Source organism: Rhinopithecus roxellana, chromosome 9, assembly GCF_007565055.1.
Source record: "Rhinopithecus roxellana isolate Shanxi Qingling chromosome 9, ASM756505v1, whole genome shotgun sequence".
Lineage (NCBI taxonomy): Eukaryota > Metazoa > Chordata > Mammalia > Primates > Cercopithecidae > Rhinopithecus > Rhinopithecus roxellana.
In genome coordinates, this window is record NC_044557.1 from 106,218,968 (window position 1) to 106,233,055 (window position 14,088).

Here is a 14,088-nt window from a genome sequence, read left to right on the forward strand (position 1 = left end):
CCCAAAATTGAAAAATGCAAACAAATGTTACTGTTACCTGAATAGTTTTGAATTGTATCCATCTTTTTAAGCATTTCTGTTACTCACAGCCCCTCCCACCCAAATGGAAGCAGATGTTGATTCCTCCATTGTTATTCCTGTCTTAGGAACTTATCCGTGTCTTTCATATTCATCATGATTGGTAATTAATTTGTCTATGGCCATGCCACCCTGAACGCACCTGATGTTGTCTAATACTTAATTTTGCTTGTGTGTTCACATGTTTCCTGTCTTTTTCCAGCAACAGAAAGGATGCCCCATGAGGACAGAGCCCACATCTCTTTTGTTGATGGTTTTATCTCCAGAATGAAAACACTCCCTGGTTCACAGTAATATTTAATATGGAAAAATGGGGTGGGGCAGAAGAGGTTAAAAAAAAAAAAAAAGAGTTGTTCTAGAATTAAATTGGTGTCTTTTGGAATATAAAATACTACCCTAAAATGACTATTGCCAAAAGAAATGGAGAGTTTGTAACAAATGTGATGAGACTTCTGAAGAGTAATGTATTTTTTTATGAAATGATGCTTTATTACTTTTAGAAAACGGTATAAACTTATAAACTATAAATTAAGATATAAGTATATTTCTGCCAAAGTAAGTCAAGAAAAATGCATTTCAGAATCAGCTTTTATTACAGGCAATGTATTGTAAACTCGAACATCCAGAATCTGAGTTACACTTTTTATTTTTAACATTTTACTAAATAAAAATCTGATATACTGGGTCCAAGTGATGACACATTCCAAATTAATGTAACTTTCTTACAGCTTAAATAAACAAATTTAGATCACCAAGTGAAATCAAAGCCAAGTGTATTTGCACAAGTCAAGAATGATGTGAATGGATTAGAATCTCTGGTAGTCTATACTTTACCATTTATAAGCAAACTTTGACAGTCTTCTGAGTGACATGGTATTAAACTTTGCTTCCAAGGGCCAAATACTAAAATGTATAGAATATCCTACTCTATACTCACTATTAAATGTCATGGACTAGGAAATCTGAGACACAGAGTAAGAAGCAACTGATCACACACCCCAATCATTTAAGTTGGAAGAGTTCTCTTAGGTGACTCTGGGTCAGGCCGTCTTGATGGGCCTTAGACAAGTTTTCCTTCCCATAAATCCTGCTTTCTCAGGCAGAATCATATACCATAACTGAAAGGAAATGGCTGCTGGTTATCTACTCATTGTCTCCTTTCATTCCCTGCAAAGACACCAAAAAAACCGATTTGCTTAGACCCGCCCCCCGCCCCCACCCCACCCCACCCCATCAAAGGTACACAAGTAGATTGTTTGAATCCTTCAGATGAAGTCTTCTTTCATCTCCAAAGATCAGGAGATTATGAGAAGGACAGAAAGTCAGAGAACCTGGCGATCAGACAGACGCCGTTCTTCGTGTTAGCTGTTTCCTGATCCAGAAAGAATCCAGCTTCTAGTTGTAAATGATCTCATCCCTACTTTTTAAAGTTAGCTGTTACTAGAGAGATGTTACAGAGGAGAAGGAGCACATATTAAATTTATGGTTCTCTTTTGTTTCTATTTCAACTAGCACATAATAGAACTCAAATCTTTCTCAAATACCTAGATTTTTCCTTTGTGAGCAAAAGACAAAGTATGGTTTCAGGGTTAGAGTCTATTCGATTCAACCTCATTTCCACTCTGCATTCTAGGGGTTTTTAGGCTTTCCTCAATATAAGAAGATAGGTGGACTCCTCAGTCAACTATTGGTAAACACTTATTTAGCAGAGGTCATGCATTTGCAGGCTCTTTACTGCCTGGTAGATTATAAATGAATATTAAAATGTTGCTAATTTCTTAGTTCCAAGTCAACTGCTTCTTCTGTTTTCTACTGCACTCAGAATGAATGAATGAACGAATGAATAAACAAATGAATGAGAGTTTGAATGCTTACCTAAAGGAAGACAACTAACTGTTGTCTTTCTGGAGGACACTCAGTGGAGACTACAAAAGCTTAAGGTGATACTTAGAAATGCAGAAAAAAGAATCCACATACATTGTTTCAAAGTTTTATTTGCTTACAAAAGAAAATGGACGTAGGTTTTCGAAAACTTATCTGCATGTACAAAGTAATCCCTGTAGATAAGGAGAGGCAACCCCTGGAACACACTGCTGGATAAATTGTTCATTAAAATTATATCTCTTTGCATCAGAGCTGGTGGAAAGTCATTATTTCACGAGTTAAAACCACTGAAAAACTAAATCTATTTTTTAAATTACCAAATTCAGAAAGATTATATCCAAATGCTGATTTTTGGATACCCATGAAACCGGTTACCAAGTGATCTCAGAGTTGGACATATCAATGAAGCAAGAGGTAGTTTGTCCAATTATGTCCCTTTTTTTCTTATCAGCAAGGTTATTCCTATAGCAAGTAGGAGTGAGTGACATATTCTTTGAACCTCTTTGAATTCTTTTCCTGCTGCGGGCATATTATTTCCCTCAAACAATCATATCCGTTCATTTTAGGACTTGAGAGAGAAGATTTCAGAGTTCAATTTATTTTTCCCAATTCCTCTTTGAGCTCTCTTCTCTGGAAAAACAAATCATCTGACACGCCATGAAAACACCAAAGGGAAATCATTTCTACCATGTCATAGATTAAGGGAACTTTTTAAAAATATATATATATTTTTTGTTAATAATAACAACAATAATATTAACATTATCCAAGGAGGAGATTTAGGCTGCTGACATGAGCCCCGCCCCCGCCCCCCAAAGGCGCATACAAACCACATAACAACATTTTCTCAAACAAGATGCCTTAAGAGTTCTTGCCGTTGGTCTTTCAGTTTCTTCTGAGGCTGTCAGACTCCGGGGCCCCACAGTTCCATGGCTTCCAGCTCGTCTTGGACAGGGGTGAACTCTGGCTGATCTGGATGGGGAGCTAAAGAGGAAAAGTGGGGGTGGGGACTTGCTGTACCCAGGAATCATAAATTGATATTCTCCCCTCACCTGGGTCCTTAGAGACACAGAGATATCCTGCTGGGTAAAAAGCAGTGGGTATCTTAATCCACCACGCCCCTTGTACCTTCCTCATAAGATTTCAGACAGTTAGTAAACAGACGAAGGGAAAGATACATTACAGAAATTGTTAGAAAATTAGAATCATAGCCAACCATTTAAATATTATATGTTTTATTTACAGAAGAAACCCTGAAAACTCAGCAAAATTATAAAAGAAATAGAAAATTAAAAAAACGATCTCGTGTTAGAAGTCCATCACCAGAGGACAGCAGGGAGGGGAGGTGATCAGGGGAGGAAGGGAGAGTAGGGTGGTCAAGGAGAAAGATGCCCATCCATCCTGTGTGGGGAGAGGAAGGAGGAGGAGGAGGCACAGTTAAGTAGGCTTTATTACGGAGCTGTCACACAGGGGAGTCTGGGATAAATTCTTGGCACACGATCATATACCTCTATCCAGGCTGACATGGAGCAGTCAGTGTCTATTAAAATAGACATATATGATTTGGTTAAGTTCCAATGTTATCACTCCATCATGTTTGGAGCAGAGTGAGCAAGAGATTTGAAAGGGTGAAGGTAGGGATGCAGAAGAGGCAGGGAAGCAGGGTGTCCATTGTTAGGGGCAGGGGCTTGGTGGTGGTGGTGGTGGACAGGACAGTTCTGTATCCATAGCCAAATGCCCGGGGCCAATGTAACCAGAGTGGAGGATTTCCACTTCAGTGCTGGTAATCATTGTAGGGGATCAGATCTTAAGAAGGGATAGGAGTATTTGAGAGAACAGGGAGGGAAAAGATGAACAGAGAAAAACACATCAGCAAAACTTTGTTGACCAATTCCTCTGATAAATAAGGTTAAATTTCTACTGAAGCAGAAAATTTTAAATTCATTAACTAGTAAGTTCATGGCCCCACAGCAGTCCCTCAGCCTCTCTCTTGATGCTTCCAACAGCGACGATGTCAGAAAAGGGGCCATTGCACAGCACACCAGCATGGACACTGCAGATGTTTCAGGAAGGATATTCTTTTAGTCCAGTAGTTAGTGATAAGGCAAGGACAGGATGACTTTTGTTTACTCTCACAAATATCCTTGGTCACCTAAAATATGGTGCTTAAATGCACCTAAATGCAAGTGATATGCAAGAGATCACTGAAAATAATCTAAGGACCCTCTTAATTAAGGGAGAAGTTCTAAGTTTGACATTTCCCCAAACCAAGAGTAAAATTTTATGAGATGTCTTGGCCACATCACAGCTGTCACATAAGAATGAAGACTCCAAAAGAATGTTCAACCATGTCCTCCAAATGTGCTAAACATGAAGTCAGAGGCCAAGTCTATGTAGGTCATCATTTGGAAGCAAGGAAGACTTAGATGTGCTGTTATTTTGAATTTGCTCTTAAGGTTTTTAAGGGAGTAGCCTCTATAGCAATTTGCACTTTATAGGAAATGTCTGGGATAATTTAAGGAAGTGAGGCATTCAAGCTCTGCTTCCCATTCATAACCAATCTAACTTTTTTATAGCACTATCTTCCCATTTCGGTAGTAAGCACAGTGAAACATTGATCAAAGCCCACAAGAGGGGCTTTTTGTGACACTTACCTCTCACACCATAGGCAGAACATGATGAGGGGTCACAATATCCGGGCTGGCCAGAAGGACCTTGCGGTCCAGGAACCCCCAGATGACCTGGGGGCCCTCTTGGTCCAGGAGAGCCAGGGGGCCCAGGGCTGCCAGGCCGACTCTCCCCTGAAGGTCCTAAGAAGTACCCACAGATAGAAACAGTTGGTCTTTTGCCACAACAGGGTGAGTTTCGAGACAACCAAGAAGTAAACTAACTCTTAGAAGAAGCAACTTTTAGGACAATTAGGACAACGTCTTTCTATTCATTGAGTTCTTTTTCTTAGACTGGATTCCCTAGGCAGAGGATCATAGTGTAACCACTTTTCCTTCCGGAGGTCAATGCTCTTAATCAGTTCAGGAAACTAGGAAGCAAGATGTATTTTTTCTATTACCTCTTGGATATTAAAGGGAAAGAAACATTCCATTTTCAACCTTATTTTCTTTTTGGAGCTTTTGTTTCCCAATGCAGTTCCTTATGAACCCAATCTATGGGCGTGCACACACACAGACGCAAACATGAACACATTCAGAGCTCAACCTCATCATCTAGTTAGAATAGCCATGCAATTCAGTACCACTTTATGGCCCCAGATAACTAAAGCTCAACCTCATCAACAGTTAGAATGGCTATGTAATTCAGTACCGGTTTATGGCCCGAGATAATTAAAGTAAATTTGTATGAGTGTGAAATTGTCCTGGAGGGGACCAATGACAAGTTTGAAATTTGACCCAATATACTAATCCAAAATTGCTTTAAGCTAGTTTACATTAATTGAGAATTCAGATTGAGTAAAAATAGGAGGATTAAAATTATTGTGAATTGAAGAAATGTGTCAGTATGAGAGTTTTTTGGCTTGTATGCTTGTTTGTTTTTAGGCCTGGGTTCCAACAGTGTTGAAAAGGCATTCTTCAACTATAATGGAATTTCTCAACTGGAACTGAAATGAAAAGTAGGAAGAAGTATCACCTTCTATTTGAATAGCGTGGTGGCTCTCATATATTCAGCTCCTCAATCAGCACTCACCAACCACCCATTCTGTATAATGTGTGATGTTACATCAGTTCCTCACATTGTCTCTAATAACAGAAATATTTACACTCAAAATGAATCTATCGCATTAAGAACCTCCCTCCGAGAAAGTATTTTCCAAAATCCTTACTAGATTGGAAAGAAAAATCTGTAAAGCACTTTACTCAATGTGGCTAAGACTGACATTATAAGTATATATTATAATAAGATTGCAAATTATAATAATTCTAATACAAAGTCTGATCATCTGGAGACCATTCTAAAAGCACATAATACACAAAACTCAAAACTTCTACAGAACTCATTCAGTAAGATTACCATGGCAGGAAATACTAGTGCTCACCAAATAGCCTTGTATTTCTCTAGATTTTGTGTCTGCCTTGCAGTTCAGCTGGGGCTAGGTGATTAGTTCCAGACAATAAAATGTGAATGGAAGTGATATCTCATTGTGATTAGGAAGTTGAGACTGATGTGCCTTCTTTTTTCTTTTTTTTTTTTTTTGAGACAGGGTCTCCCTCTGTCACCCAGACTGGAGTGCAGTGGTGCCATCATGGCTCACTGTAGCCTCAACCTCCAGAGCTCCTGTGATCCTCTGCTTCAGCTTCTCAAGTAGCTGGGACTACAGGCACATGCCACCATGCCTGGTTAAATTTTTGTATTTTTTTGTAGAAATGGGGTTTCGTCACGTTGCCCAGGCTGGTCTCAAACTCTTGGCCTCAAGTGATCCTCTTGTCTCGGCTTCCCAAAACGCTGGGCTTACAGGAGGGAGCCACCACACCCAGCCCCATGTGCCTTCTTTACCTTTCTCTTGGAGGCTACATGATTCACTACAGAGGTCGTGGGTTCTGAGATGGAAGAGAGCTACCTTATTCATATGAAACTTTGTGTGAGTGTGAAATAAAGCTTTATTGTACAAATCCACTAAGCATTTGGGATGTATTTGTTACTATAGCATAGTCTGTCCTATCCTAACTCACACAAACAATAAGATCCTAGAATATGCTCTAACTTTTTGGGCTTGTATATTGCGAGGATCATTATTAACAAAGAAGCCTCCCAACAAAACAAATACGAAATACAGCCATTTCAGTTACATACTAGGATGTAAGATGACTATTTTCCTCCACTGCAATCCCAAGTGAATATAAAAATGTACATTTGCAGTTTCTTGTTAGGAAGGAAGATTTACCTGCTGGTCCAGGTGGGCCTCTTGGACCTTGGGTTCCAACGCCTGGATTTCCTTTTTCTCCCTTGACACCAGTTAGACCTGTTTAAAATAATTTTTTAAAAAATGTTTAAAGTTCTTTTTGAAAAAAAATCTTGGTAATTCCATTTTTCTGGAGTTCAAAAGTGCTTCTCTGATGAAGACAATTAAGTGGGTTGGTTTGGGGTTATGAGTACCACGGGACTTTTAAATTAAATTCTGACACTGGTAGCATATGTAGAATCACATGTTGAAGTCTGATTCTGTATTTGAGTGTGTGGTCTGTATTTGCTATTCTGCCAGTCTCTCTTTCTCCTTCCTACTGAAGTCACACAGCCTGCCAAGAACTGGTCCTTGTCTTTGCACGCACCAGGCCACTGTATTTATGCAGCTGGCACTCCACAAGTAACACAATAGAAATCACAAGTGAACACGTCTAACATTTTCCTTTCGGTCCACCCTGTAATGTATCTGCAAAAGGCATGAATTATAATTAGGCAGCAACATTCTGAAGAGCGTGAGTTTCCATTAAAACTTGGAAGCTTCGGAAAAGCCTGTGTTTGATTTGGCTGATTCAGCCCCATAAAAATCTAAATTTATTCGTGTTTCTTTTCCATGGAGCGGACCTCTTATAATTTACAGTGCTATTAACAAACTATACATTTTCACAGGCAAACACAAAGAAACATATACTCTGACACCTCATTATCTAAACAGGTCCTATCACAAGATCACTTCAAAGGTGAGAGCACCTATATTGAGGCCCAAGATAAGGTTGCATTAGACTGGGGTCTGGGTTACCCTGGCTTACTTACATCACGGAAGATCTTTGCTGTCTGTATTTCATGTACAAAAATGCTTTGAAATAGCAGCATGCAGAACAGCATCTCTGTTTAATTATACCTACTGAGAAATTATGTTGAATTGGCAAAGCCTAGGAGGAAACACCAATAAATGAAAAATGGCCAATTTGACAGGCAGCAGGCATGGAAAGGCTTTGCAATTTTTAAAAATTACAAATAACTATTTGTTTACTTTAAATATAACACATATTCACTGTCAACAAATTAGAAGATGCAACAAGCAAGATGCTAGCACTTGAAAATAATCACTTTTAACATCTTACTTGATAACTTCCAGAAAGAAAAGCATTGATGTATGATTTGTTCTGGAAATCATTAGTAAAGAAGACTCTGGTGAAGAACTAACAGGTTTTGGTTTTTGGATTTTACACTGCACATATAATGGTTGCTTCTAACCTGCAGCTTTGGTATCTTTTGTGCTCCCAGTAATGATCTCTTGTAGTCAAGACATAGCCTGGCATCTCTTTTAAAAAGCTCTTCTTCTTTACTAGGAGTCATCCAGGTTGGTCTACTCATTGCTAGAATTCCCAAACACCCAATCCTATTGCATGTCACCTTGATGGTGCTATCTGAGCTTACAAAAGACTAGTACCTCCATGACAGCCCAGGGTACTAACCACCATGCCTGTGACTTTCTGTTTAGGGCCTGGTTCTTCTCTTAGGAGCCCATAAGGAAAACAACGATTTCTCAAAAGTAAAAATACCATCTCATCTGAGTTTTAAAAGCACACGGCTAACTATGACTCATCAATATTTAATGCTCAATTGCTAATCAAGTTGTTCAGACAGACAACCACGCTGTGGAAGCCTCCTGGGTATTAGTTTAGTAGCTAATGAGAGTTTGTAGTTTTTAGCTGAGAGGTGCTACTTCACTTGTTAGTGCTTGTGCCCCAGTGTGCATCTGGGAATTTAGCCGAGAATCCCTCTTGTTCTGTTTGAACTGGAGTCACTTTGCCAACAGGAAACAAGTCATTTTGAAAGAACTAGAACATAATAAAATATACTGATGACTAACACCAGGCTGTTCCTGATTAAGAGCATGGTGACTCAGTGGCCTCTCATGACCTCATGGTGCAGGATCATCTTTAACAGGATGGCTCCTAATGCTTAACTCTCCACAAGAAGACACAGATCAGGGAGAAGAGGACATCTGGGGAAGTATTCTTGGGACTAATCCCCTGATAATAGTTTCCTGACTTGTTTTTTGCTCACTCATAAAGAAAGTACGAGGTGAAGATTGGGAATAGAAAATCTGGTTGTTTCAATTTTCTCATTATACAGAGAAAAATAAATGGAATCAGATATTATCTGTAACATATGTCGAGGTAAGAAGAGAGAAGGAGCCTCAGAAAAACATTTTGAAAAAAAATTCCAGCCCTCGAAATGCCTTAGAAAAGGAAAAGGAAAATGCCTGAAGACACAATTATATATTAACAAGGAATTTTAGATTTTATTCTTTTTTTTTTTTTTGAGACAGAGTCTCACTCACTCTGTCACCCAGGCTGGAGTACAGTGGTATAATCTCAGCTCACTGCAACCTCCGCCTCCTGGGTTCAGGCGATTCTCCTGCCTCAGCTTCCTGAGTGTCTAGGATTACAGGTGTGTGACACTATGCTTGGCTGATTTTTATATTTTTAGTAGAGACAAGGTTTCACCATTTTGGCCAGGCTGGTCTCGAACTCCTGACCTCAAGTGATCCGCCCACCTTAACCTTCCAAAGTGCTGGGATTACAGACGTGAGCCACCACGCCTGGCTGATTTTATTATTCTTCAAGGTATTATATTACAAACTACATTTAGGTGAATACATTAATATTTGTCCACATATCAACTTATAGTTCTCATACTGAAGGAATGTTCATGTCCATGACAACTGAACTTGGTTGTAGGCCATTTTTTGGAGTGAAGCAATCTTGTTAAAAATTAGTATTTAAGTACCTTAGATGAGGGTTGAGACCAAAGGCTAAGGGTAGAGACTTCAGATCTCTAAAAATAGATCTGGATATATTTTTGATAAGCCTTGTAGGACCTAATTAAAAGGAGGGAAATCAAACGTCCTAAAACATCAGCCTGTGACTATCCATGAGATGCCTGAGGGCAGTGGAGCCTGGGTATAAAGTCATTTTTCACAGACAAAACCCAGTCACGGCCCATCATAGATCTCTTTTGCACAGACCCAAGGTGGGGCCACTTGGTGCTGAGATGGGGTCACCAGTGCTATGTACCAGTGTCCTTTCCACAAAAACATTGAGACTCAGGAGACCCATGAGACTCCCAAATGCTAATTTCCTTCTTTTGAAATGCCCTTTACCTTGTCTGCCTCCATAACTTCTCCTCATTCTTTAAGACCCAACTCAAAACTTCTCTATAACTACAGTAGGCAGAACCATGACAGACTCAAGAGGGCAAGGAATATTTATCTTATTCCATGGCTATATCCCCAATGTGTAAATATCTCCAATGTATAAATACGATGTCTTCCACATAATATGTAACTCACAAATATTGGTTGAGTGAAGTAACAGATGAAAGAATGAATGAGTGAAGGAATTCTTTACTTTCTTAGTAACTGTGCTTCTTTGGTACTGTGTATTCCATTGCATTACCTATTCTCATGCCCACATGGCCCCAAAACTATAGGACTCTTGACTGCTGGAGCCGTGCCTTACTTATCTCTCTGGCGTCAGTCCATAGCCACTCTTAGGTGGCCCAATAAATACTGAAAGACTAAATGAATTGAATGCCTAGACCAATACTCAACTTCCCATTATTATTATTTTAAAATCTATTTTACTTTTAAATTCTGGGCTACATGTGCAGAACGTGCAGATTTGTTACACAAGTAAACGTGTGCCATGGTGGTTTGCTGCATCTATCAACCCATCACCTAGGTTTTAAGCCCCGCACACATTAGTTACTTGTCCTGATGCTCTTCCTCCTTTTGCCCCTTCTCCTGACAGGTCCCAGTGTGTGTTGTTCCCCTCCCTGTGTCCCTGTGTTCTCATTGCTCCCACTTATGAGTGAGAACATGAGGTGTTTGGTTTTCTGTTCCTGTGTTAGTTTGCTGAGGATGATGGCTTCCAGCTTCATCCATGTCCCTGCAAAGGACATGATCTCATTCCTTTTTATGGTTGCATAGTGTTCCATGGTGTATATGTACCATATTTGCTTTAGCCTATCATTGATGGCCATTTGGGTTGGTTCCATGTCTTTGCTATTGTGAATAGTTCAGCTGCCCATTATAAGCAAGCATATCTTTGAAAAATCAACAGACAAAATTCCTTAGGCTGAAGCTTCATTTTTCCACACCTTGGTTATGTGAACACTGCTTTTTCTGACAAGTTGCTTCTGTGGTGGTGATATCAACTACTAGTGTCTTTTAGAGATGAATATAATTGGCTCCAGTTAAGTTTGAGGTACTGCAATTTTTAAAATGAGCACAGCTAATATAAATTAAGATCTAACTTTGCAAAAATATGATTTAGCCAAGATTAAAATACCCTTAGTTTTCTGTAGAGTAACCAAAATAATATTTAGAATCATCAGGAAGAAGTCTCCTCCCTCCATCTCCTCCTCCTCCTTCTCTCTCTTTTTCTAATAGACTATCTTTTAGAGCAGTTTTGGGTTCACAGTAAAACCGAGTAAAAGACACAGAGATTTCTCATATACACCCTGCTCCCACAGATGCATAACCTCGCTCATTGTACAACATCCCCCATCAGAGTGGTACATTTGTCATATTCATTCATTCTTCAGAGTCTCCTTAGAAACCATTTCAGGTTACCTGATTTTCCCTCACTGCTAACCTAATACTGACTTGCCAATATTTTCGTTTTCTGGCCCACAGAATCTGGGACTTGTTTGTTTTAGATCTTCCTTATATTCCAAGTGCCAGTCACACATTAAGCACTCAAGAAATATCTATTAAAGCAATGGATGAATGAATGGAATACAAAATTTGATTGCAGACTTTGACAAAACAAAAATGTGCCTGAGAGTGTATCAGCACTGCCTATAAATTATCTCACTAGGTTTTGGATGCCAGCTGCTTCACATGAACAAACTTATGTTATTTCCACAAGAGCCACAAGGGCAGGCACTACTATAACCCTGAAAGAGAGCTGGATCCTAAGAAGGTAGGTCACTTGTCCTTAGCTAGGAAATAACAGAGCCAAAATCTCAATCCAGGCAGATTGGCGCAGAAGCCTCTGTGCTCAACCACTGCACTCCCTGCCTCTCCATCCTAAGCTGGACCTGAAGGCTCTTTCTTGTCTTACTTGCTATAGTTATGGCTTCCAAAACCTCCTGCCAAATGTCTCTGCACACTCTCTCTGGCCTCAGCAGTCAGCCCCGTGTTTATCACCACATTTCCTCAGCTGCTTTCCTCAATTTGTATACTTGCTGTCTGCCCTGAGCAAGATTTGGAGTTCACTTTAAGTGGATTTATCCTGCTCACACTGACATGTCCGGGGGCTGGCCCTTGGGTGCCTGTTTCCTATTTTCTTTGACCCTTTGGCCTCTGAGTTGGGAGGTTTTATTCGTCTTTACGGCCCCACTGACCACACCACGCACTCCAGCCTGGAGTCTCTGTTGCTTCTGGAGCACAGTCACTCCTTCCTCATCCCCAGACATTCTGAGGAACTCCCAGGACTTATGCCCAGGAAGCTATGCAAGGCCTGGGGAATGCTTCCATTGTAATTGTACCAAAGAGTCATGGAGATTATAGATCAAGGCTTGCTGTGTTATTATACTGTCTGTTGCCTGGGATATGCTGGCGATGGATTGCAAGTACAGTCTGCTCTTTGCTCAATGTTTGTGTGAATGCCTACTAAGTGCAAGGTACTGGACCTAGCGCCTAGTTACAAGAAAGCAGATTAGCCGGGCGCGGTGGCTCAAGCCTGTAATCCCAGCACTTTGGGAGGCCGAGACGGGCGGATCACGAGGTCGGGAGATCGAGACCATCCTGGCTAACACGGTGAAACCCCGTCTCTACTAAAAATACAAACCTAGCCGGGCGAGGTGGCGGGCGCCTGTAGTCCCAGCTACTCGGGAGGCTGAGGCAGGAGAATGGTGTAAACCCGGGAGGCGGAGCTTGCAGTGAGCTGAGATCTGGCCACTGCACTGCAGTCGGGGTGACAGAGCGAGACTCCGCCTCAAAAAAAAAAAAAAAAAAAAAAAAAAGAAAGCAGATTAATTGGACTCAATTCAGTAAGTACTGTATGCATTTTGTTAAGCTCTTCTATTTCTACATGTTTGGTCTGTAGGACTAGTACCAGTTTCTGAGGCTGCATGCTTTATGCTAAGATGGACAGGGATGGAAAACATGTAGTTGTTTTATACATAAATGAGCCTTGCAAATGATTGCTAAAGGTCCCTCTTCCCATTGTCTTTTTCATGTAACAACTGGCCATCTACTGTGCCTTTATAATTCAGGGCTCAGCCAGGGAAATACAAACCACTCTAGATCTTTCAGACAGACGAAATTTGGAATTTAACACAGAGACCTGATAACATGGATGATGGAAAAGCTTAGAAACCAAGCAAAGGTGTAACTTACAAATTGGCAACAACACAGAACCACTATTACCCGTAGGAGAGTACAGACATTGAGAAAAAAAATTGTGACTGGAGCCCAGAGCCCAAGGGTTTCTGGTAGGATCTAGAAACAGAGGGGGAGATTGTCCAGTAGAAGCAGGGGCACAGAGGGGTGGCGGCTACAGCTGGAGTTGCAGAGGAGGCAGGGGTGGCGTTTGCCCTTCTTCGTACCCTCCAGTCTTCCTCAATGCTTCCCATTGGGCTGACCTTGCCAAAGAGCAGAGGGCAAAGGGGCCTGGACACACAGCACCATGAAGCTAAAGCCAGGAGAAGGCAAACAACACAAACTGCCTAGACCAGTCCCAACATCAACCACTGGGAATCCAGAGTCAAAAGCACCCCTCTTAAATGTAGCAGGTTGTCATGGAGTAGGAAACACAGACAGGTAACAAGTAGTTATAACGCAATGTGGAAACAGCTACAGCAGAATATGAGAGCACGGAACTGAGGGTCCTGTGGGGACTCCAGAAGGCTTTCCAATATGGCTGAGCCTGAAATGATGTCTTGAAGAACAGGCATTATCTGCTAAAGAAGTGGCAGCTGGGTACGGTGGCAGACGAACGTGTATGTACAAAGGCTTGCAGGTAAGAGACTACAGAACATGCCTGGGGGACCAGAACTGGTTTGGTATGGCTTTGGCAGTTTCAGGTTGTTTCACAGGCAATGGAACATAAGGCTGGTCTAGTCCAGAGCACGACAAGCTTTGTGTGCCAGACTATGGAGAGACACTAACTTGTAAGGGCCACCTTCAGTACCTCC

At 40.9% G+C, this 14,088-nt stretch overlaps 1 protein-coding gene across 3 annotated transcripts in view; it reads right to left on the reverse strand.

Moving 5' to 3' along the window:
• Window positions 1–552: 552 nt before the first annotated feature.
• The window catches only part of COL14A1 (collagen type XIV alpha 1 chain), a 256,610-nt gene continuing 243,074 nt past the window's right edge, over window positions 553–14,088 (reverse strand). For 2 of the 3 annotated variants that reach the window (XM_030938097.1, XM_010381456.2), the window contains exons 46-48: window positions 6,857–6,934; window positions 4,617–4,772; window positions 553–2,946 (exon numbers count right to left, since the gene is read on the reverse strand). In XM_030938097.1, coding sequence (XP_030793957.1) covers window positions 2,867–2,946; window positions 4,617–4,772; window positions 6,857–6,934 — 314 coding nt within the window. In that variant the 3' untranslated portion in view covers window positions 553–2,866. Of the gene's footprint in view, window positions 2,947–3,394; window positions 3,769–4,616; window positions 4,773–6,856; window positions 6,935–14,088 lie in introns of those variants that run through there. The other variant, XM_030938098.1, reaches the window with a different exon arrangement.